Below are 23,436 nucleotides of genomic sequence, written 5' to 3' on the forward strand. Positions count from 1 at the left end.
AGAGGCTCTAAACAAGAAGAAGTTAAAGATCTAGAAGCTTTATGGCAAAAAATTAAAGATGAATTTAAACATAGTGAACAGCGAATGGATAAGAAATTGGGAGAGATTGACAAGAAGATTGAAGGAGCGGTGGGAGAGCTTTCGACTCAGATAAAAGATCTGTCAGTGAGATCCAAAACAATGGAAGATTCAATTAAGAAGACACAAAAAGAAGTAAAAGAGGTTAAAAAGGAAACGGATAAAGTGAAAGACAAAGTGAAAAAACTGGATAAGGCACATGAACAAATGCTTGACAATTTGGCATTGATAGAAATGAAACAAAGACAGTTGAATCTGAAATTGAGGGGTATTCCTGAAGAAACGGGAGAAGATATCAAATCGAGAATAATTGCTGAATTGGCAAAATGGATGGGAAAAACAGATGAAGAAGTGAGTCAGACAATTGTAAATGTATTTAGAATTAAGGTGAAATCAGCAAAGGCCAAAGCAAGGAAAGCACCTGGTGATTGTGTGGTGATATTCAATACAATGGAGATGAAAAATGAGATTTTAAGACTGAGTTTCACCAACAAGCTAATCATCAGTGGTAAGCCTATAATTGTGTTTAAAGAGATACCAGGAAGATTTTTGAAAAAACGCGACAATTATAAAGCAATGGTGGCCTTGCTTAAGAGAAATGGAATTCAACATAGATGGGAATACCCCGAAGGAATGATGTTTCATTATAAGGAGAAGAGACATGTGCTGACAAGTATACAGGATATCGGAAAATTCTTGAGGAAGTACGAAAATTTTTTGGGAGAGTTGGACCCAGAACTGGCTGTTCTAGCAGAAGTAACAGCGGAAGAGGAAGAAGACCCAAGACCACAAAGAAGGAGGAGAAAGAGAAGAGAGGAAGAAGAAGAAAAGGCAGAGGAAGAAGACCAAGATCAAGAGTCAGAGAGAGAGGAAGAAGAAGAAGAAGATAAGGATTTAAATAAAGAACCCGACCAAGTTTAGCAAAATAATTTTCTGCTCTTCCTGATAGTAGGAAGTAAAATGGCATTGAAGATACATTCCTGGAACGTGAATGGCTTGAATAATAAGATTAAAAGGAATAAAATTGATCATGTTTTGAAGAAGAAGAATTTGGATATAATTTGTCTTCAAGAAACACATGTGGCAAAAAAACATAGTTATATTCTTAAAAATAAAAGGTTGGGTAAAGAGTTTATAAGTTCGATGGAAAAGAAAAAGAGAGGAGTGGTCTTGTATATAAAGGAGAAATTAGATCCGAAATTGATTTTTAAAGATGAAGAAGGAAGAATAATCGCGGCTCAAATATCGATTGAGGGAGAAAAAATGTTAGTGGTGGGAATCTATGCACCGAATGAAAATAAAGCTGAATTCTACAAGAATCTGGAGGAAAGGCTGATTGAATATATGGATCAAAAGATAATGCTTATGGGCGATTTTAATGGAGTGACAGTGCCAGAATTGGATAGGACCAAGAAAAGGAAGAATGAAGGTAAATTACCAAAATCCTTCTTTGAACTAGTAGAAAACCTGGGTCTAGTGGATATTTGGAGACTGAGGCACCCTACAACTAAACAATTTACATTCTTCTCAGAACCAAATCAGAGTTCGGGAAGGATAGATAACATGTGGATCTCCAAGGAACTAGTGCCCAGGGTGAGTAAAACAGAGATAATACCACGTACACTGTCAGACCATAACTCTATATTCATGGAATTGAAAAACAAAGACCAAAAGTCCTTCAGGTGGAGAATGAACGAAGATTTATTTGATGATAAAGAGGTGGTCTCGAAAGCTAAGAAGACCCTGAAAGACTATTTTCATTGGAATTTATACAAGGATACCGGACTGGATATGGTATGGGATGCAAGTAAAGCAGTGATGAGAGGCTTTCTAATACAGCAAAACAGTTTTCTGAAACGAAAGAAAGAAAGGAAGAAAGAAGAAATTTTGAAATGTCTCATGGAAAATGAGAAGAACCTGATTGATAAACCCGAGAATCAGCAAATAAAGAATGATATAAAGATGTTACAGACACAATTCTCCATGTTGATCAATCAGGAGATTGAGTGGAAAATAAAACAAATGAGACAAAGAAATTTCGAATCGGCGAATAAAACAGGAAAACTGTTGGCTTGGCAGTTAAGGAAACGTCAAAATCAGAACATAATAACTAAGATTAAAACAGAGGGAGGAATGACGGAAGATTCAAAGGAGATTAAGAAAACCTTTCAAAAATTCTATAAGGATTTGTATTGCAAAAAGAAAGAAGATGAGAAGAAGATCAGTGAGTATCTAGGAAAATATGGATTGAAACCAATTCCAGAAGAAGAGAGGAAAAAGCTAAATAACAGGATAACGACACAAGAATTACAACAAGCAATAGGGAGAATGAAACAAGGTAAAGCCCCAGGACCAGATGGTTTAACGGCGAAATATTATAAAGTACTGAATGAACTGTTGGTTCCAGTTTTAGAGGAAATGATGAATGATATTCTGTTGGGGGGAAAGATCCCAAATACATGGAAAGAGGCATACATAACATTGATCCCAAAGCCGGATACGGATGGCTTAGAAGTCAAAAATTATAGACCAATCTCATTATTGAATAATGATTACAAACTCTTTGCAGATATAATGTCCAAGAGATTGAAAGAAGTTTTAAATCAAATAATACATAAGGATCAGGCTGGTTTTCTTCCTGGTAGACAGCTAAAGGATAATGTAAGACACATAATAGATGTAATAGAATATCTGGAGACCAAGATAGATAAACCAGCTGTCTTGATGTTTGTAGATGCTGAGAAAGCTTTTGACAATATATCTTGGCAATTCATGAAGAGGAATTTGGAATCAATGGTTGGGAAGAATACATTCGTGAATGGGATCGAGGCGATCTATTCAGAGCAAAAGGCAAGATTGATAATTAATAACACCCTAACAGAATATTTTGAAATCACAAAAGGAACTAGACAGGGTTGCCCTTTATCACCGTTATTGTTCATCATGGTCCTGGAAATATTATTGATCAGATTAAGAGACCTATCTACAATTAGAGGTATTAAGGTAGGTGCAAAGCAATTTAAAGTGAAAGCCTTCACAGATGATTTAGTTTTAACATTGGAAAATCCAAAGGAAAGTGTTGCAGAAGCTATAGAAGTAATGGAGAAATTTGGTCAATTGGCAGGATTCAAATTAAATAGACAAAAAACCAAGGTTATGGCAATGAATATGACGAAAGAAGAAAAACAGGAATTACAGTTAAAACATGGACTCGACGTGGCTAAAAAGGTAAAATATTTGGGAATATGGATGACAGCAAAGAATATTAATCTTTACAGTGATAATTACGAACAAGTATGGAAGGAAATAAAGAAAGACCTGGAAAGATGGACTAATATGAAAATGTCATTCTTAGGAAGAATTGCAACAATAAAGATGAATGTATTACCTAAGATGTTATTCCTATTTCAAACTATACCTGTGGTTAAAGGTACGAGGCAATTCCAAGAGTGGCAAAAGATTTTATCAAGATTTGTCTGGCAGGGGAGAAAACCTAGAATAAAACATAAGATTTTGGTAGATAAGAAAGAAAGAGGTGGATTCGCCCTGCCAGACTTGAGACTTTATTATGAAGCGTCCTGTATCTGTTGGATAAAAGAATGGATAACTCTAGAGAATACGGACTTGTTAGATTTGGAAGGTTTTAACAATAGATTTGGATGGCATGCATATTTATGTTATGATAAAAAGAAATCACATACCGGGTTTACGAATCATGTGATAAGAAGATCTCTGTACGAGGTGTGGGAAAGAAATAAAAGGCTGTTAGAGACTAAAACACCCTGGTGGGTCTCACCAGCAGAGGTATTAACAGTTAAGAAAGTAAATATGGAAAAGAGGTGGGCCACGTATGAGGAAATCTTGACGAAAACTGAAAAAGGATGGAGTTTAAAACCTTTTGAGGACATTAAAGGAGTGTTAACAGGATGGATAGAATACCATCAAATAAATGATGTGCTTAAAGAAGATAGAAAAATAGGTTTTGAGGATAAAAGATCCAAATTTCAAATAGAAGTGCTAGAAGGCAAAACAAAGCTTTTGGCAAAGATGTATGATCTGTTGTTGGAGTGGTATACAAAAGATGAGTTGACAAAAGAAGTGATGATTAAATGGGCAAAAGATTTGGGGCATAATATTGAATATGATGCGTGGTTGAAACTATGGAATCAAACTTTAAGATTTACAGCATGTACTGCCTTGAAAGAAAATGTATATAAGATGATGTACAGATGGTATTTAACTCCAGTTAAGTTAGCTAAAATGTATAGAATGAGTGATAAAAGTTGCTGGAAATGTAAAGAGAAAGATGGTGAATTTTATCATATGTGGTGGACATGCGAAAAAGTTAAAAGATTTTGGGAAAGTTTATATAATGAATTGAAAAAGATGTTTAGATATACCTTTCCAAAAAAACCAGAAGCATTTTTGTTAGGAATAATAGGAGGAGAGATTAGAAAAGAAGATCAAACACTGTTTATGTATGCAACAACCGCGGCTAGGACTTTGTTAGCCCAAAAATGGAAATTACAGGAATTACCTACAATTGTGGAGTGGCAGATAAAAATGATGGACTATGCTGAACTTGCTAGATTGACATGCAAGATTCGTGACCAGGGGGAGACAAGGTTTCAAAAGGACTGGAGTAAATATGTGGACTACATGGAGAAAAACTGTAGATCATTAAAAACTCTCGCAGGATTAAAATAAACCTTACGAATTGACCAATATGTTAAAAAAGGAACTGCAAAAAAAAGGAATTAATAAGAAACCCGCATGAAGGGAGGGGGGGAAGTCATAGCTCGGCGGAGCAAGGTAAAAGTTGTGAATATAAGATTTTGTATAAAAGATTGGTTTTGTTAATTTGTTGAATTTGGAAAATTGGAATAAAATGTATTTAAAAAAAAAAAGAAAACTGTCTCTTTCCCAATTATGCAGGCTTGTCCCTTTGTACTTGAAAACATTGGGTTGAGCTAAAAATAAAATAAAAACAGAAGCCATCAAAGTGCCACGAGGTTAATATTATCTATCAATCTAATTGGACACACATTTCCTTTAGCATACCCAATGCCAAAGAAACGGCCTCCATGCCTATATATGCAGAAAGAAGGAATAAAATCATGCTTTGAGCAAGACAAAAGGACCATACCTCTTTCCCCACCACAACAGTTTTTATCTGGATGATCTTGGAGGAAGGTTATAGACCTCCGGGTATAGGGAGGTACATAAATTCAATAAATAATGAATAATAAAAATAAAATGATAAGAACGGTATGTACTGGTAGTCTTCAACTTTTTCCAACCTTTAACACAAAAGTGCACTTTAACCATCTGGTAGGGCTGTTGCAGCCCTCCTTAGATCAGGCCATTGCCTGGTAGCAGGTCCCACCCCTCTAGTTGAAAATCACATCTTCACAAAAACAGGGTAAGGGCAATCCATGTTATGGCACTGAGGGGCAGGGGAGGGGGAGAGATGAGGGGGGGAAAAGTTGTGGACCGACAATATTGTCCACCTGCAAAGGATGGAATGCACTCCTGTTTTGCTACAGCAAACTATTACAAGGATGATTTTATAAGATCTGCAAGTCACACAAAAATAATCATACCTTGGCACACTAACAGAGCTTTGCGGCAGTCATCTAGGCTAAACCCCAGTTCCTGCAGTCGGGCCAGCTGCAACTCTGCAATTAAATAGTAAGTTGCTATTAAGGCCTGAACGCATATTCACTTCCTGCTGTTTCCCCACCAAAATATTTTACGGAAGCAGTCAATAGCAAAACACAAGGAACAATTCTATTTTCAAGAAAAGTATTATTATCAGTTGAAAGGCAAAGGTAAAGGGACCCCTGACTATTAGGTCCAGTCGTGACCGACTCTGGGGTTGCGGCGCTCATCTCGCTCTATTGGCTGAGGGAGCCAGCGTACAGCTTCCAGGTCATGTGGCCAGCATGACTAAGCCACTTCTGGTGAACCAGAGCAGCACACGGAAACGCCATTTACCTTCCTGCCGGAGCGGTACCTATTTGTCTACTTGCACTTTGACGTGCTTTCGAACTGCTAGGTTGGCAGGAGCAGGGACCGAGCAACGGGAGGTCACCCTGTCGCGGGGATTTGGACCGTCGACCTTCTGATTGGCAAGCCCTAGGCTCTGTGGTTTAACCCACAGCGCCACCCGCCTCCCACTATTATTGGTGTAGCATAAACAATAAACAATTAACACAATTAGCAAGGTTGGGGACAAGCCAACCAATGTTAGACTGTAGATATACTTCTGTCATTATGAAGCCACATCCCAATGGCCTAGAACTGCTATAACAAATATAAGCTGTCATACTGGCTGAGCTCCGATTATCATCTTTGCATAAGTTGAGATAGGAACGCACTTTTTTGGCTGCGAGCAGGAAAACAAATCAGGAAGTCCTCCATTCCTGTGTCATCTGAACCAGGAATCTGTGATTAGCAAGCAGGCTATTATTCCCAAGCTGTTAACCATGGTTTCCTGGTTTAGATGACAACAGTAATGGAAGACTTCCTGGTTTGTTTGCTCACTCAAAGGCAAGAGATATGAGAGTATATGACACTGGATGTCATATCTGTACCAAGCATTGAAAAATGTAATTAATAAAGGATTTTTTGGCGGGTGGGGATGGATAAGCAAGCGATATGATTGTGATATCACATTCAGACAATCTCCTTTTTATTGTATCGTCTATTATTTTCATTTGTATCTTTTAGTTAAACAAAATTAATCAAACTACCCACGTATGTCGTGCTAAATCTTATGCATGACCTCAGCAATGGATTACTTAAGGCGAAAGTAACACAAGTTTAGCTTTAAAAAATGCATTCATACCAAGAACGGGATCCAAAGTGTGCTTGTAAGTTTCTATGGTTTCCGACAACAGTCCCGAGATCTCATTTACCCAAGATGAAGCAGCAGGAGAAGGAGAAGCTGTGGCCCTGGCATCTGAAGCAGCAGCCGGGTCTGGCACAGCGTTGCTGGTCTGACCAGGAATGGATTTTGCAATGGCCAGAAACAGCTGGACATCGTTGTAAGACAGCCTAATATCCAATGCTTGTAACTGAATCTGAATAAAAATTAGAAACAGCAGCAAAGAGAAATTAGCAAGCCGGAATGTCTAAAGAATACAGAAGTGGATTAAAAACAATTTATTACTTGACCCTATTAATTAAACCATAAAAAAAAACCCTGTACGTTTCTCTTTTAAAACAACCTGGTTTAAAATTAAATCAGAATCTGAAACACAAAGACAGATGTTAAATGTTACAAATCTCTTAGAACTGGAGCCATGAACTTTCTATCAAATGCGGAGTTTAAAGCAGCAATGGGGAACCCAGATGTAGCACTCCAGATGTTGTTGGGCTGCAACCCCAGAAGCCCCATTCAACATGACAAATGGCCAGGGATGAAATGAGCAACCTCTAGAAGGCCACAGTATCCCTATCCCAGTGTTTGAAATAATCCATTTATACCAAGGAAGAAAATGGGGAAAATATCTGCCCTGTGAAGCGAATTAAGTTGGCAAGAAAGTCATATATAAATTTCAGATTAGGATCTGTTCACTGGTGTCTGAAACCATTCCCTTGTTCCAAAAAATACAATATCCCCCCCCCCCCGGTGTCCTAGGACATATCTTTGTTCTAAAAAGGCACATCTTTACAAGCAGCTATATGGCTTGTTATTTTTGTTTAAAGTAAGGTTTCATAGAATCATAGAATTGCAGAGTTGGAAGGGATTGCAGGTGTCATCTAGTCCAACTGGCTGCGATTCAGGAATCGCAGCTGGAGAATCCCTGGCAAATGGCCATCCAACCTCTCTTTAAAAATCTCCAAGGAAGGAAAGCCCACCAGCTTCCAAGGCAGTCCGTTCCACTGTCAAGCTGTTCTTGCTGTCAGGAAGTCCTTCTAATGTTTAGTCGGAATCTCCTTCCTTGCTATTTGAATCCATTGGTTCAGGTCCTACCCTCTGGAGCAGCAGAAAACAAGCTTGCTCCATCTTCCAAGTGACAGCCCTTCAGATATTTGAAGATGGCTATCACTTCTCAGAATTCCTTCCTCCAGGCTAAACTTAACACAACCAACACCCAACTCAGTCGTTTTACATGTTATTATGACACTTTCAAGGAAAGCAATTACGACACCCTTTGCAGGGTAGCTTGCATGTATATTTGAGAACGCTGAACACAATCATTTAGAGAAGGCTGCCCCATCCAGATGTTTGGGGAGGCAACTTTCATCAACCCCAGCCACCACAGGCTGATTTAGAGCATTACCTCTAAAACAGGCGGGAAGTCTTCACTGTTGAAGGCATCCAACAATCCTGAGCCACTTGGATATGAAGAATTCCCCACAAGTTCAACTTGAATTAGTACAGGGTCGATGATCGAGAGTGCCGTTTCCTGCTCGTTTCCCAGTCGGCATGAAAAAACCTAGGTGACACGGAACAAAGATCAAGCACTATGTTTGTGGTCCTCCGCCAACACAATGTTCTCCCTCCCCACACCTTGTGATGCCCAAAATATGCTGGGGGGTGGGGGAGAGAGAGGGCAAGGCAGTGGACTTTTGAAGTCTAGTCGAAGTTATAGTGAGATACAGCTTTTATTCATATGCAGGATCCTACCCTATTAAATTATTTAAAGCTCTCATGATACACTTTAGGAGACAGCTTCATTCATTCTCTTGTCTGTTGTAGCAATTGTGATGTGCTGCCCTAGATGCTGTCTGATTTTTAATTGTGCTTTTATTGCTTCTTTTATTTCTTGTATTTCATGGCATTACACTTTGCAGTGCAATAAAATACAATATAACAAGAAGCAACAAAATGCAATTCAAGATCTATATGGATATTCAATGCAGACATGCTGCGGACCACCTGACCACAATTTGGGAACCCCTGTGGACCAGAGTTTGGGAACCCCTCTGCATTAGGATGACCGGTAAGCTTCCTCCACCCCCCAAAAAAGAACATCATCGCCTGCTAGAATTGCATCAGGCAGCAGGAGAGATGCGCTCTTACCTCAATGCCAGACAAACTGCCTGAGAAAGGGCGATCCACTAGTTTGGGTTTGTATGTGAGAACCGTGGTCCCCTTCAGAATAATTGCATTGGTATCCGCACAGGACATGTCTTCGACCACCACAAATTCAGTATCTGAAGGGAAACATGACAAGCATTTCTCCTGTTGGTTAATGGGTTTTGGATAGTGTCAACATTCTCTCTCCAGCTTAGTATGGAAAGTCAGATATCACAAAATGAGAAATTCGAGGTAAGTAACAGTTCGAATCCCTACAACGGGGTGAGCTTCCGTTGTTCGGTCCCAGCTCCTGCCAACCTAACAGTTCGAAAGCACGTCAAAGTGCAAGAAGATAAATAGGTACCGCTCCGGCAGGAAGGTAAACGGTGTTTACATGCGCTACTCTGGTTCGCCAGAAGCAGCTTAGTCATGCTGGCCACATGACCCGGAAGCTGTCTGCGGACAAACGCCTGCTCCCTCGGCCTATAGAGCGAGATGAGCACCGCAACCCCAGAGTCGTCCACGACTGGACCTAATGGTCAGGGGTACCTTTACCTAACAGCTTTTTAAAATTTCTGAGGCACAGGAACAAACTTTTCAGATGCACGGGACTCTCCATCAAGCATCACAGAAAGGTAGCTAATTCTCAGCAATGGCCAAATAACACACTTGGCTCATCATTTCTGTTTATCTTTGCAGCCACATTCAACACTTCGCAGAATGCTGGGTGTAGACACAGAACTCCGAGAGCTACTGTCCCTAACCATGGTGGCAAACTCTAGAATGGGGTGTGGTGTGGGCAGAGAAGCGGGAGAAAATCAGGGTTAACACAGACTGGCTGTTCCCTCTTCACCCTGCCAAGCAGGTCTATCCAGGCTGAACCTGAGTCACCCCTACCGTAATGGTTTAGGACAGCAACAGGAATATAGTAAACTGTGCCTGATACTGAGAACAGTATAATCTATCTCAGCATTGTCCACACTGACTGGCAGTGGTCCTCTGGGTTTTCAGGCAGGAAACTCTCCCAACTCCACCTGGAAATGCCAGGGATTGAACCTGGGACCTTCTATGTGTAAAGCAGATGCTCTATCCCTGGGCTTCATCTCTTCCTCTCTCACCCCCCCCCCACTGTATGATAGAATGATGCACAAATAATGTGGATAGAAGCCTGGGTTGCTTCCCCCAGCCCTTCCCTTCCCTGCCTCCCGAGTTCTTGCCTTACCTGTCACGTTTACCTTGACCTCCAACTGCTTTTCAGCAGAGACCTGAAGGGAAGAACGCTTTGTAACTATCCCGCACTTCACTGCTTTGGGAACAACAGCGGCTTCACTGCTGTAATTGCGCTGTCGGGAAGGAGTGATGTTGGTCTCCTTTTTGGTGTCACTGGGTGTCTGCAGGAAGTCGTGGACAAGCACTAGCCAATCGAAGATGAGAAACACGCGGAGGTTGTTCAGAACAACTGTGAAGCAGGAGGAATCCTTGGTAGATCTAGCGGGGAGAGAGGTGAGCAATGAGTATGTTTTATGCACCTTCTATCAACCCCAATTGCCCACTTTTGAGCATCCATCATTTTGAAATTATTTCGGGGGAGTATTAAGCAAGCAAGTCATCGAGCTGATTACATGATGGTTGAGATTCATCTTTTTTTCTAGTATCAATGCTGTGACATCTATGGTTCAAAAGGATATACTTCAAACAGCTCAGCAGCTTGGCATGGGTTCTTTAGCTGCCAGCTGTGCTCCAATATCCAGTCGCACTAGTTTCATTTCAAGCCCCCTTGTTGGCTCCCCAAAGGCACCTGATTGGTCACCTTCAGAACAGGATGCTGGACTGTGATGGGCTTTTGGACTGATCCAGCAGGGGTCTTCTTATGTTCTTAATGATAAATGTTAATGGACCAAGCGATGCCGTGGAGACCATGAAATCTTGCCTGAAAAGGTGGCCTTGACACAGAGGCTCAAGTCCCCAGTGACCCTTAGCCTGCAGGCTGAAAACCAAGCTGAAGGCCACCTGTTTCACCTGGGCCAATACTGGGCTGTCTGTCTCATCTAGCTCGGTCTCAGTGGCACAGTGATCTCGGGCTCCTCCTACCTGTAATGCAGCTCAATCTGTATTGCTCCTTGAGTACTGCTGTTCTTCGATGACTGGAAGATACAGTTGAACACGTTTGGCATTCCCGAAGCCATCTTCTGCCCTGTGTACCGCGTGTCAAATGCCATCATGGAATGTGAAACCAAGTTGATGGATTTGGTTTGGTTTGAGAAACCCTCAAAGAGCAATTTGGACTTCTTAAAGTCAAACCTAAAGGAATTTGAAGCAAGGGAGACCAAACAAAACAAAGCACCTCACAAAATGCTTCCAAACAGTTTCCAAATATTCTGCTCATATTTGCATATTGTAGCATACACTTCCTCCACTTCCCCCTGGAAGAACTGGGTTGTAGCCAACTGAGTTTTACTCACGAGCAGACCCACTGAAATTAATGGACCAAAATGAGTGATAGGCTGTTCATTTCAATGGGTCTAGCATTGGATGCAACCCATTGTGGCTGGTGGGAAAATTAAGTACAAGGAGATGGAGAGATGGAACTTGGTCAGTATGGAAAAAAACAAGCTAGACGGGTCAATAGTTGGTGTAAGGAAACTTCCTGCACTATTATTACCTAGCTAAGTGTAGGAGGGTAAGGAGAAAGATTGTAATTTGATGGTAGGGTGGCTGCTTTGCATGCAGAAGGTCCCTGGCAACTCCAGATCTAAGATACACAGAGCTGTTGATTCCCTACTGTAAGCAGAGATCACCCTGGCACCGGATTTCTGAGCCAGCCTTAATCTGGCTAACAAAAGAAAACAAAAACAAGGGAAAGTGAGGAATTATGGCTTCACCTTAAGTTTTGCTGTGGCCAAACAGGATGGGCAGAGCCTTGTGACAGCACTAGAATGCATCAGCCACATTTCTCTTTCAAACCTCTGCAAAGTTTTCCCACCTGTCACCCACAGGAAGCGACATTGTCCCCTACTTTCATCATTTGAACCCTCCCTCGTGTCCTTTATCATTCATTTCTTGCATGGAGAAAAATGGAAAAAATAAAAAGCAACCAGATAAGAAAAATCAAATGCAGTAAAGAAGATTTTCTCTCTCTTGAAAGGGTGGGAAAACGTACCTGGCTAATGAGCCTTCCTTCCCCTGAGGATTAGTGAGTTCCAGACTTACATTGACCATGTCAATTAGGAAAGACACACAAGTGTACACTTCACCACTCAACACAGTCTAAAAAGGAGAAACGAACAAAAACGGTTGCAGAGAAGGATTCCAGTTTCCTATCCACATGTTGCACTGCACACAACATTTTCTGAACAACTCCCAAGTTGAAGGATCACAATCTTTGCTTATGGCAGCCCCACTTGTGTTCCACCTCATCGCCACACCTCTCAGTCCACTGAAATTCTCCACACCTACACACTCAGTAACAAGCGTTTCAATGTGACTCCTATGCCCTGATAGAGCCTCAACATTCAGAATCTTCCTCTCTCTCCAACCAATATTTTCCTTTATTAGTCAAGAGAGCCTTCTAACGGCCAGTGGTAGGCAGGGCCGGAGGAAAAAGCAGGTGAAACGATAAGTGTAAACGTGATTTTTACCTTTGTACTGTAGGTTAGTTTTTACACTTATTCATATGCCCCTCTCCATCCTCTGTCCAAGGAAGCAAGAGGCATTGCCAGAGTCCAGAAACATATTCCAGCCAGGCAAAAGCATTCAAGGAGGTTGTGGAGCAGAGCCAGTGAAGGGGTGTGGCTGAGAGGGCCACATTTGGCCCAGAGAGCCTGAGGTTCCCCACCCCTGGCCTATATTATATCTTAACACAATGCAAATATTTCAGGACAGATTTTTCAACTGCAAAAGAGCACTCCTCTCACATGTATTCTTGGGTCCTGTAAGTCATAAGGCCGCATGAATTCTTCTATCGGCTCCCCAAGATTATTTTCCAAGAGTCCACGAATTAGTTTATATTTACTCAAATCCAGGGAACAATGCACTGACGACAAGATGCCATGAACAGATATATCGGGTACCGCGTGATTTATCTCCCTACAAAAGAAAAATGCACACGAGTCATCGCGATGTCTCGGCATCGTGAAGCTGTTCTTCAACACTAACTTAATGAAAACGTTTGAAAAGTGATCTTATAAACTTCACAAGTATATATGAAAAACTGCCACATAAAGACAAGCTGAAATCTTCCCAATGCAAGTGAACTTAACTTAGGAGGGGGGGGGCACCCTGGTGAATGTGGAATCACAGTGTCACATAACTCACTTGTCCAAGTTTCTTTCTACTTGCAACTTCAGCCTGAAGGGTTCAGTCAAGAGGCTCCCCCTTGTCTGCCTGACAATGAAGGATGGGAAGACCAGATCAGCACTCGCATCTTCCGTAGCTTTCGAATATTCTCTTGAGTACCTTTCAGCAGCAAAAATATCCATGTCCTGCAGGTCAACCACGATGCAGTCCAGCAGGCACATTTGTTCCTCTGCAAGAGATCAATCCAGAATTATTTTACTTTCCCTGCCCAGCTCTGCAAAAAGTGCTCTTTGCTACAGAGCATTGCTCTACATCGTAAGGGCCGGTTCTAAGCCATCTCCAAGTGAAGGATGCTTACCATTTGGAGTTAACCCTCTTCGGTTACACACTTAAGCACCATGGTGGGAGGGTTTGCTATCAAAAATACAGCTCCACAAAAAACCCTTTCAAAATCTACATTGAGCAGGGTACATATCCAGACCACCCTGACTGTTGGATAACTTACCACATCAGTGGTAGCCAATCTGAATAGAACCAACACAAAATGAACAGGAGAATAAGATCAATGAGTCTGTTGGTCCAGCTCTCTCCAACTTACCAGGACTGTCCGGGACTGGCAAAGTGGTCATCTTTGGTGGCTTAGCCAAAGCACTTGCTCCTGGGTCACTTTTTAGCCGACTCAGGTTTGGTCCAGAAGAGGACAGTTTCATGAACAACCCTTCAGAGGAACATGATGCCGTCTTGGACTCATCAGTGCTTGCTGTTTTCTTCATGCTGTGCTTTGGGGTTCCCAGTGGCGAAGAAAACTGAACGGAATCCTGCTAAAAATGGGGGATAGTCCAAAGTTAGGGAAATTCACTGTTCGAAGCAATGGGCCACAAGTTTTTTTATGTTTTTTTTAAATACATCCATAAAGGGAAATGTCCTTGTTGTTTATTTCTCTAGCTACTAGTTGGGTTTGAACTGCTAACCTGGTCCTCTTCAGATGTTTTTGACCAGTGATAGCTGATGTCCATTGGAGAGAACTGGACCGACAGTCTCATTGATCCTCTCCCTCTAGGGAGGACAGCTAACAGTAGGTGAAGGCAGAGTCAATGACAGGCCAAAGTTAGCTAAGTCTACTTTTCTACCTATCCTCCTCCCTGCCGAGTTCCACAAGGGCAAAAGTGAGAGCAAGAAGGAAGAATGTGGCAGGCAGTGAACTGGCTGCTAAGTGAGAAGGGCTGGCAGGTGGGAGCAAGCTGAGGTTGGTGGGGCAGTGCCCCATTTGTCATAAAGGACCAGCCTCCACTGTTTTGGGCTACAACTCCCTACATCGCCAGCCAGCACAGCTGTACTAGCAAGTTCTGATGGGAGTTTTAGTCAGGAAGGAACCAGGCCAGCAAAAGCTCAGCTATATCATGACAAATGAAATATTCCATATACAAGGAGCAATTCTCACTCCTGTGATGCAGACCCTTACTGGAAGTGCATGTTCTTCCTGAAAAGCAGCTGCAGCTGAAGATACCCTCTGCCCACTCCACAAACACTTCCTATCAGTTGTCACCCTATGACACCCGTCTCTACAGTATGCTGCCCAGAAGCAAGGATGGCTGCGCAACACCTCCTTACTCCAGGCAAAACAGGTGATGGGGGACATAGATGGAGATACGTTATGCCTGTGAACATTGAATTACACCACAAGCTGGCACCCACTTTCCACTGACACCTGCAAAGAAGGTGAGGCACTTCTGAAGAGCACTTTAAAAAGGCACGGCAAAAGAACACCGCAAGCTATAATTCCAAACCAACCCTTATGGAATTCTGCAACTAATTGCTGCAGCAATAATCGTGTCAATTATTATATCAGCATCGGTAGTAGTTTTAGAAATATGGACACCGTGTTTTGAATGAAATGTGCATAGTAGCTGAATTCCACGTGGGTTCTCAGCACAAACACCTCTGCAAGGAAGGATGCTCGGAGATACCTCACAGAGAATACGATCCTTGTAGACACCGCCTTGCAAAATTGAGTCCTCGGGGGGGGAAAGAAAAAGGGGACAGAAATATTTCAAAACAAATGCATGTTTACTCTCTCCTGAGCTCGACTGCAATGTACAGAACAGTGAAGGCAAGTACATTAGTCTTACCTTATCTTTTAGTGAAAAGGTACCAGGGGTACCTGCAAAGAGGAACCGGTTCTTGACTTTCAGTTTCCCGAGATTGGCTACAATAAGATGGTTGGATCTGGAGCTTTCAGGAATGAGGAGGACAGGAGCGCCAGCTTCGATGTCCAGAAGGACTCTGGTGCCTCGCTGGGCCTGATCCCGTACCTTAGGGGAAGATAGAGCTTGTTCAAAAGACGCCCTATTAACGTCATGGGTTACGTTTGCTAGGCCTCTCCCCAAAAAAGTACAGAAGAGTAAAGATTTTACATAAAATCAAGCAATTCTTTTTTGCTACTCCCGCAATGCTGAAAACCTGCATTGCTTCAGTCAATCTCACCAAAAATTCTCATGGCCAAAAAGCTTTGTTCCTTCCAAGTCTGCCTGAATTCTACACCTTGGGAAGTATCACTATTAAAATACCATACTACAAAAAAAATTACACAAAACTGTTTGACACAAAGTTTCCCACAAGTTTCTAAACACAGGAAGCTGCCTTAGATCAGCTCACACCATTGGTTCATTTACCCTGCATTGTCTATACCAGTGGTTCCCAATTAGCTAAGTACCACAGATCCCCCGTTTTTCAAAAGCCAAGCCATGGACCCCTTACTTCTGAAATACTCTAGGCGCATCTGAGCTGAAGCAAAATCTCTCCAAAAACACTCAAAAACCCCAAAGGGGGTGCTTTGGGGCAATAGGAGAAAAAGGGAGAGCTCATCGTTTATAGGTCTAGCTCTCAAATCACAGTTTTTGTTTGGGGAACAGATGACAAAATAATGCGCCGGCTCGCTATGTTTTGTTGTAGGCTGCCCTGATTTCTAATTCTGCTTGCTTGGAAAATGTTGTGGACATTCAAACTCAATCTTCTGAAATTCCACAAGCTACTTTCGTAGGGCCACCATTATGATGCATGCAATTTTGATAATAAAACTGTGTTTTATAATCCTTGGCTGCCCAGGGCAGGGAAAGCCTCAAGGTTTTCGGTAGGGCTATCGCAAGGAGGCCTCTCAAATCGCAGAGAAGCCTCTGGTAACCTTTGGAGGGTCCTCGTGTTTCAGAAGGAAGGCATCTCCTGCAAGCTGAAAGGAAGGTTATAAAGCATACCGTCTGTCCCTGGATTGCTGCTCTCTGCCGCCCCAAGACATCCTGCAGCTGAGTGAAATGCTGAATGAAAGACACCACTTCTGCTTGAAAGCGCTGAGTGTGGACATACTGCACCGATGCCATTTGTAGGCTGACACGCATATCACAGCCTCTCTGCAGCAAGGGATCGGGCCGGCCATACCTTGTGGGAAACGAGACATTCAGTGTGCGCCACTCAAAAGTGCTCAGATGTACCGTGGTCACCTGGCTACACCAGATGACATCTTCGTTATCAGATACTTTTCTCTTCTTCCTCAATATGAGCGGGAGTCAAACAGACCAACGTATCTTGGCTCACTGTGAAATTTGTTCTCTACCCCCCCCCCCCTTCTAGAGCAAGCAACAAGATATTCTGGTGTTACATTGAGCTCAACATCCAGCAGAATTTCAGGTGATGAGCCCTTCCCCGACAGCTAAGAACATGGAAATTTGTTCCTACTGTTCTAAACCTTAGGTGCTCAGAAAGCAACGGCAAGTTTCAAACCCTGAGGCTTAGTACAGCAACAGGAAAGTCCTGCGGTACCCCTGTGCTTCTAATCGTAGAACTGTGGAGTCAGAAGCTGTGGGATGTAATCTTGGTACAGTCAAATGCCCACTCCCCTAGAGTGGGCAAAGACAGGGGGACATCCAGTCAGTGTAACATCCTGTTATACTGGTCTGCAGCATCCTCCCCCTGCATGTGACCTGGGAGATGGGCATGGCTCTGGCTGACTCCATAAAAGAGCTGAGTCATGCAGCCATTTTCTCAGTCTCAGTCTTGATTCTTGCTGCCTTGTTGCTGCTCTCCTGCAGTCATTTTGTTGTATTAATGCAATTTTGCTGTCTGCTGGCTCTCAGCCAGCAGCACATGAGCTCAGTCTCCCTATGAAATGAACTCGCACTTTGTTTGTGCAACTACTAAGAAAAACCTGCCTTTCATGGATCAAATTGTGAACTGAAATGTGAGTAAACTTTTTGCTACTTTACTCAGAAAGAACTCTTGTGTCTTTAAGAGGGATTAAAGGGGACACCAGGAAATAAACTTAACTAAGAGATTCAAACGAATCTGCAAACAAGCTTCCAGCTCTATTGAGGGGATTCTGCTCTGCTACATCACTTACTAGCGTGAGTGAAGGAAGGATACTTATCCAATATATCCTTTCCTATTATCCTTAACATTCCCACAGAAGCGACCCTGAGGATCATCTAGTCCAACCCTCTGCAATGCAGGAATATGCAGCTGTCCCATATGGGGATTGAACCTGCAACCTTGGCGCTATAAGCACCACACTCTATCCAACTGAGCTATGATAATTCTGAAGGAAGCCTGATCATAAAGCACATTGTAGAAGGCAGGGACTCTCCTTGATGCTATGGCAGGCATCCCCAAACTCCGGCCCTCCAGATGTTTTGGACTACAATTTCCATCTTCCCTGATCACTGGTCCTGCCAGTTAGGGATCATGGGAGTTGTAGGCCAAAACATCTGGAGGGCCGCAGTTTGGGGATGCCTATTATGCTCTTGAAAAGATGTAATTGCCAGCAGTGAGTGCATTTGAAGATGTTTAAAAATGAGGTGCCCAAAGCAGCTCACAACGTTTTGGGTTCCAAGTAAAATATAAAAAACTAAACAAAAATGAAACGCACAGACACAACCTGGCAGATGATGTGAACCAAGTAACAGCTAGGAAAACAAGCAAAACTGGCAGGCGCTGAAAATGATGATGTCAGAGGCAGGCCTGAACAACAAATGTCTTCAGCCTTGAGGGAGCTGAAGGGATTTCCCAGGAGAAGGCATTCCCAAGCCTGGGCAAAGCCACAGGATCAGATATTAGCAGGATATGCACCAGGTCTCTGCAGAGGACCTCAGGGAGCAGGCTGGCAGAAACTCGCAAATGACAAGGCTAATGTTGGCTTCCAGTGACATCGCTCCTGAGGAATGAGGTTGGAATGAAGTGATGGAGTGCTCACGTGGAAGGATAGACCAGACTACAGGTGAAGAACTGCTCTGAGATCTTTTTCTGAAGGGCACTATATAAATCTTGTTATTTAAAAAAATAAAAAATAAAAAGAACCACATTTTAAGCTATTGGTAACATGATGTAACATGATGTAACATGATGGTTGGACAGTGTTCTCGAAGCTACGAACATGAGTTTGACCAAACTGCGGGAGGCAGTGCAAGACAGGAGTGCCTGGCGTGCTATGGTCCATGGGGTCACGAAGAGTCGGACACGACTAAACGACTAAACAACAACAACATGATGTCACTCTCAGGGAAAACCTCTATAAACTCCACACATAAATCTAATATATTTTAATTTGATTGGGTCTGGTTTGGTCTGAAACATGTGTGGTGAGCCTTAGGGCTCTACAACTCCCATCATCCCTGCTCACTGGCTGTGCTTCATGGGGCAACACCTGGAGGGCCAAAGGCTCCCCACACCTGGTTTGGAAGCATCAGTGGAATCCTCCTGATCATGCTGAAGTGGCCTAGCCAAACAGCAACGTCTCCATCACCTACTTGTAGATCTGAAAGATGAGTGCCTCTTCGCCGCTGGTAGTGAAACGTTCCCTGTACAACTCTCCATGGGAGGTGAGATCACTGAGAGATAGGCTTCCAAGGCTCCCTTGAAGGGCCAGATCTCCTTCTACAAGAACAAAAGACGGTTCAGACACCACGCGAGTGAGCATTCACTGGCAGCTAATTTAAAGCCGGTAAAAGGGGCCATAGAGGTGAGACCAGATGTGGGTTATGAGAAATTGAAGGTGGAAGTTTCACGGTGCTCTCTCTGGCTGACAGCAATAATCAAGCTGTAACTCTCAACTCCCTCTTGCTCAGCACCCCACAACAGGGGAAGGAATCAGGATTTTGAGGAAGCCAAAAATAAAAATAAAAGCCTCTTCCTTGATAAGATACATAATGGAAAAGGAGGAAGGGGGCTGGGTTTTCAAAACTAGTAAAGCCCTGATAGGTGAATCTACCATACCAAGCTAATAATAGCTGATGTTGTCTTTGCTTTCATAATGTACTTCTTCAATTATGTACCACATAAACAAGCAAAGCAAGACCAAAGGATTTTCTTGCTAATAGAATGCCCAATGTTCACCAGCAGCTCAGAGCCAATTTTATCAGCCAGCAGGTCATTTTTAGCTGTGTTTTACATGCTGCTCTGAAGTGCCTTCTTGGCAAGTCTCCCACTTTGCCACTCCAGGAAGGCCACACACCTTGGTTTCTGCTTGTGCTTAACTAAATTAACTACGGTTTAATGATACGTGCAAACTGGGACATATTTGCTCTTTGCCGGATGTCAAAAAGCCATGAATTTGATGATCTGAGTCTCATCACCAAATCCAGCTGCATGTTCCCGTCCTCCGGTTTTCTGCTTGGCAAATTGGATATTTAGCAACTCCAAAAGGGACGTATGTGGCCGGGGGGAGCAAGGCCGGCAGTGATTCCCAAGTGTGAAAATCATCCCGAAACACAACTCTTGTTTCTATAATCATATCCCCACCCTGCAAGAAGTGTAGGTAACTCACACTCACCAATCATTTCCACATGAGTGGCCAGTTTAGATACATTCGCTTTAGCAAGTTCATTGGTCGTCTTATTCAGAACTAAGGAGAGGGAATGCACCTAATAAAGCAGAAAGGATGAGACTGGAAACATGCTCAGATGTATGACCTTTTTCTTCCAAGTGCTACAAGCCTTCATTCATCCTGAATATTATTTCTCAAGGCACATTTTAAAGGTCATCCTTATGAGATAGAGATTCAGGACATCTAGAAGGTAACAGGAGCTAGCAATACAGGTAAGAGACACGTCCAGTGGAATGTGCCTTACCATATAGCTGGCTACATACTGGGTCTAAGAGTTACTTTGACAGGAAGTCTAAATTCAAACACTACCCTGGCTGTTGACTGTATCAACCACAGTTCAGAATCCAAACTCCAGGTAGGGGTGAGAAAATGTCCCGTCAGAATTCTTGGTCATTATAAGGCAGTTTCCTATGTTCCTCTGGTTGCCAAGCAATTGGAAGTTGAAAGCAGAGAAACAACTGTAATCCATGGTTTGTCTGGCCTTTTTCTTCTTCTTCTTCTTCTTCTTCTTCTTCTTTTAAAAAAAGGCCAGGCAAACCATGGATTACAGTTGTTTCTCTGCTTTCAACTTCCAATTGCTTGGCAACCAGAGGAACATAGGAAACTGCCTTATAATGACCAAGAATTCTGACAGGGGACATTTTCTCACCCCTACCTGGAGATGCTAGAGATTGAACCTAAGGCTTTCTTTTGCATGCATAGCAGATGTTCTGCCACAGAGCTATGATGCTTCCCCAAATATCCAGCTCACAGGTCCAGGTTCAGTGGTCTCCAGAAACAGAGGGACAGCTACAACAACGGCTTGTCAGTATTAAGACACTACACCAACCACCTGTCTCCTTGATCCTTGCCCATCCTGGCTTATAAAAGCTAGCCGGGAAGGGCTGGGCGATGGGCTTCGCGGGTTGGTAAATGCCTCTCTCCATGAGGGAGCCTTCCCAGACCCGCTGAAAGAGGCGGTTATTAAACCGCTTCTAAAAAAACCATCTTTAGATCCGGCCAATATGGCCAACTATCACCCAGTCTCAAATCTTCCATTCTTGGGCAAGGTGATTGAGCGAGTGGTTGCTGAACAACTCCAGGCACGCCTGGAAGAAGCGGACCATTTGGATCCCTTCCAGTCAGGATTCAGGCCTCATCATGGGACTGAAACTGCCTTGGTCGCACTGGTCGATGATCTCCGGCGGGCTAGGGACAAAGGTAAGAGCTGTTTCCTTGTTCTGCTGGATCTCTCAGCGGCTTTTGACACCATCGACCATAACATCCTTCTGGACCGTCTAGAGGGCTTGGGAGCTGGGGGCACTGTCATGCAGTGGTTCCGCGCCTTCCTCCTGGGCCGTGTTCAGAAAGTGGTGGTGGGGGATGAGTGTTCAGACCCCTGGGCTCTCACTTGTGGGGTGCCTCAGGGTTCTGTCCTCTTCCCCATGCTTTTTAACATCTATATGCAGCCGCTGGGAGAGATCATCAGGAGGTTTGGGCTGGGTGTCCATCAGTATGCTGATGATACCCAGCTCTACCTCTCTTTTAAATCAGAACCAGTGAAGGCGGTGAAGGTCCTGTGTGAGTGCTTGGAGGCGGTTGGAGGATGGATGGCGGCTAACAGATTGAGATTGAATCCTGACAAGACAGAAGTATTGTTTGTGGGGGACAGGAGGCGGACGGGTGTGGAGGACTCCCTGGTCCTGAATGGGGTAACTGTGCCCCTGAAAGACCAGGTGCGCAGCCTGGGAGTCATTTTAGACTCGCAGCTGTCCATGGAGGCACAGGTCAACTCGGTGTCCAAGGCAGCTGTTTATCAGCTCCATCTGGTACGCAGGCTGAGTCCCTACCTGCCCACTGACTGTCTCTCCAGAGTGGTGCATGCTCTAGTTATCTCCCGCTTGGACTACTGCAATGCGCTCTACGTGGGGCTACCTTTGAAAGTGACCCGGAAACTACAACTAATCCAGAATGCGGCAGCTAGACTGGTGACTGGGAGCGGCCGCCGAGACCACATAACACCGGTCCTGAAAGACCTACATTGGCTCCCAGTACGTTTCCGAGCACAATTCAAAGTGTTGGTGTTGACCTTTAAAGCCCTAAACGGCCTCGGTCCGGTATACCTGAAGGAGCGTCTCCACCCCCATCGTTCTGCCCGGACACTGAGGTCCAGCTCCGGGGGCCTTCTGGCGGTTCCCTCACTACGAGAAGCCAAGTTACAGGGAACCAGGCAGAGGGCCTTCTCGGTAGTGGCTCCCACCCTGTGGAATGCCCTCCCACTAGAGGTCAAAGAGAACAACAACTACCAGACCTTTAGAAGGCATCTCAAGGCAGCCCTGTTTAGGGAAGCTTTTAATGTTTGATGGATCTCTGTATTTTAATGTTTGATGGATTTCTGTGTTTTAGAATTTCTGTTTTGTTGGAAGCCGCCCAGAGTGGCTGGGGGAACCCGGCCAGATGGGCGGGGTATAAATAATAAATTATTATTATTATTATTATTATTATTATTATTATTATTATTATTATATTACACCAAATCATAAACAAACCATGGTTAACAAAGCCACGTCAAACCATAGTTTCTGATTCTGCACTGAGAGCTAATTGCAGCCACAGTTTGCAAACTGACACAGCAAAGGATAAATCTCCTTTAACAATGGTTTGGCATGATGTCTGAATCAAGCCAACCTTCATGCCTCCAACTATCCTTCAGAACCTTTGTCATCTGAACAATCAGAAGTATGTTTTGAAGTACATCTGAATGCCTACTCAAAAAACAAATACAAACTTACACACATATTGATTTGCCTAGTCAACAACAGCCTACATTCATGCTTGACTTGGAAGCGAGGCAAATTATTCCCACCTGCATACAAGTTTGGAGAACAGAAGAGCCAGCAGAAGTTTATTCTCTTCTCCAAACTTCTGTGCAAGTGAGGGTCAAACCAGGCATGACATGCAGTTGTCCTTGTAATAAACAGCCAACATGAAAAGCACAATGAGATGGAATGAGGAGTGCTTCAACCCTTTGCTCCTGTCAGTTGGCAAGGGGAGGCCATTCCAAATAGTAGGCAGAAAATGTGATGATTCCATTCAGGCCCAAAAGAGGAACAAAGATTGTATGACACCTCGCGCCACAGTCTGAATCCATCTCCTACCCATCCATGGCACCAGCTGTTTTATT

The 23,436-nt window shown here is 43.3% G+C and overlaps 1 protein-coding gene across 4 annotated transcripts in view; it reads right to left on the reverse strand.

Moving 5' to 3' along the window:
• VPS13D (vacuolar protein sorting 13 homolog D) overlaps positions 1 to 23,436 on the reverse strand; it is a 132,692-nt gene that overhangs the window by 79,959 nt on the left and 29,297 nt on the right. For 2 of the 4 annotated variants that reach the window (XM_060276154.1, XM_060276153.1), the window contains exons 22-35: positions 20,220 to 20,310; positions 19,198 to 19,324; positions 16,657 to 16,837; positions 15,535 to 15,717; positions 14,004 to 14,223; positions 13,424 to 13,634; positions 13,024 to 13,195; positions 12,270 to 12,376; positions 11,201 to 11,410; positions 10,332 to 10,597; positions 9,113 to 9,246; positions 8,370 to 8,525; positions 6,929 to 7,163; positions 5,682 to 5,756 (exon numbers count right to left, since the gene is read on the reverse strand). In XM_060276154.1, the coding sequence (XP_060132137.1) occupies positions 5,682 to 5,756; positions 6,929 to 7,163; positions 8,370 to 8,525; positions 9,113 to 9,246; positions 10,332 to 10,597; positions 11,201 to 11,410; positions 12,270 to 12,376; positions 13,024 to 13,195; positions 13,424 to 13,634; positions 14,004 to 14,223; positions 15,535 to 15,717; positions 16,657 to 16,837; positions 19,198 to 19,324; positions 20,220 to 20,310 (2,368 nt within the window). Of the gene's footprint in view, positions 1 to 5,681; positions 5,757 to 6,928; positions 7,164 to 8,369; positions 8,526 to 9,112; positions 9,247 to 10,331; positions 10,598 to 11,200; positions 11,411 to 12,269; positions 12,377 to 13,023; positions 13,196 to 13,423; positions 13,635 to 14,003; positions 14,227 to 15,372; positions 15,421 to 15,534; positions 15,718 to 16,656; positions 16,838 to 19,197; positions 19,325 to 20,219; positions 20,311 to 23,436 lie in introns of all 4 variants that reach the window. The other 2 variants (XM_060276152.1, XM_035120294.2) reach the window with 2 other exon arrangements.

This window comes from Zootoca vivipara, chromosome 6 (assembly GCF_963506605.1).
Source record: "Zootoca vivipara chromosome 6, rZooViv1.1, whole genome shotgun sequence".
Classification (NCBI taxonomy): Eukaryota; Metazoa; Chordata; class Lepidosauria; order Squamata; family Lacertidae; genus Zootoca; species Zootoca vivipara.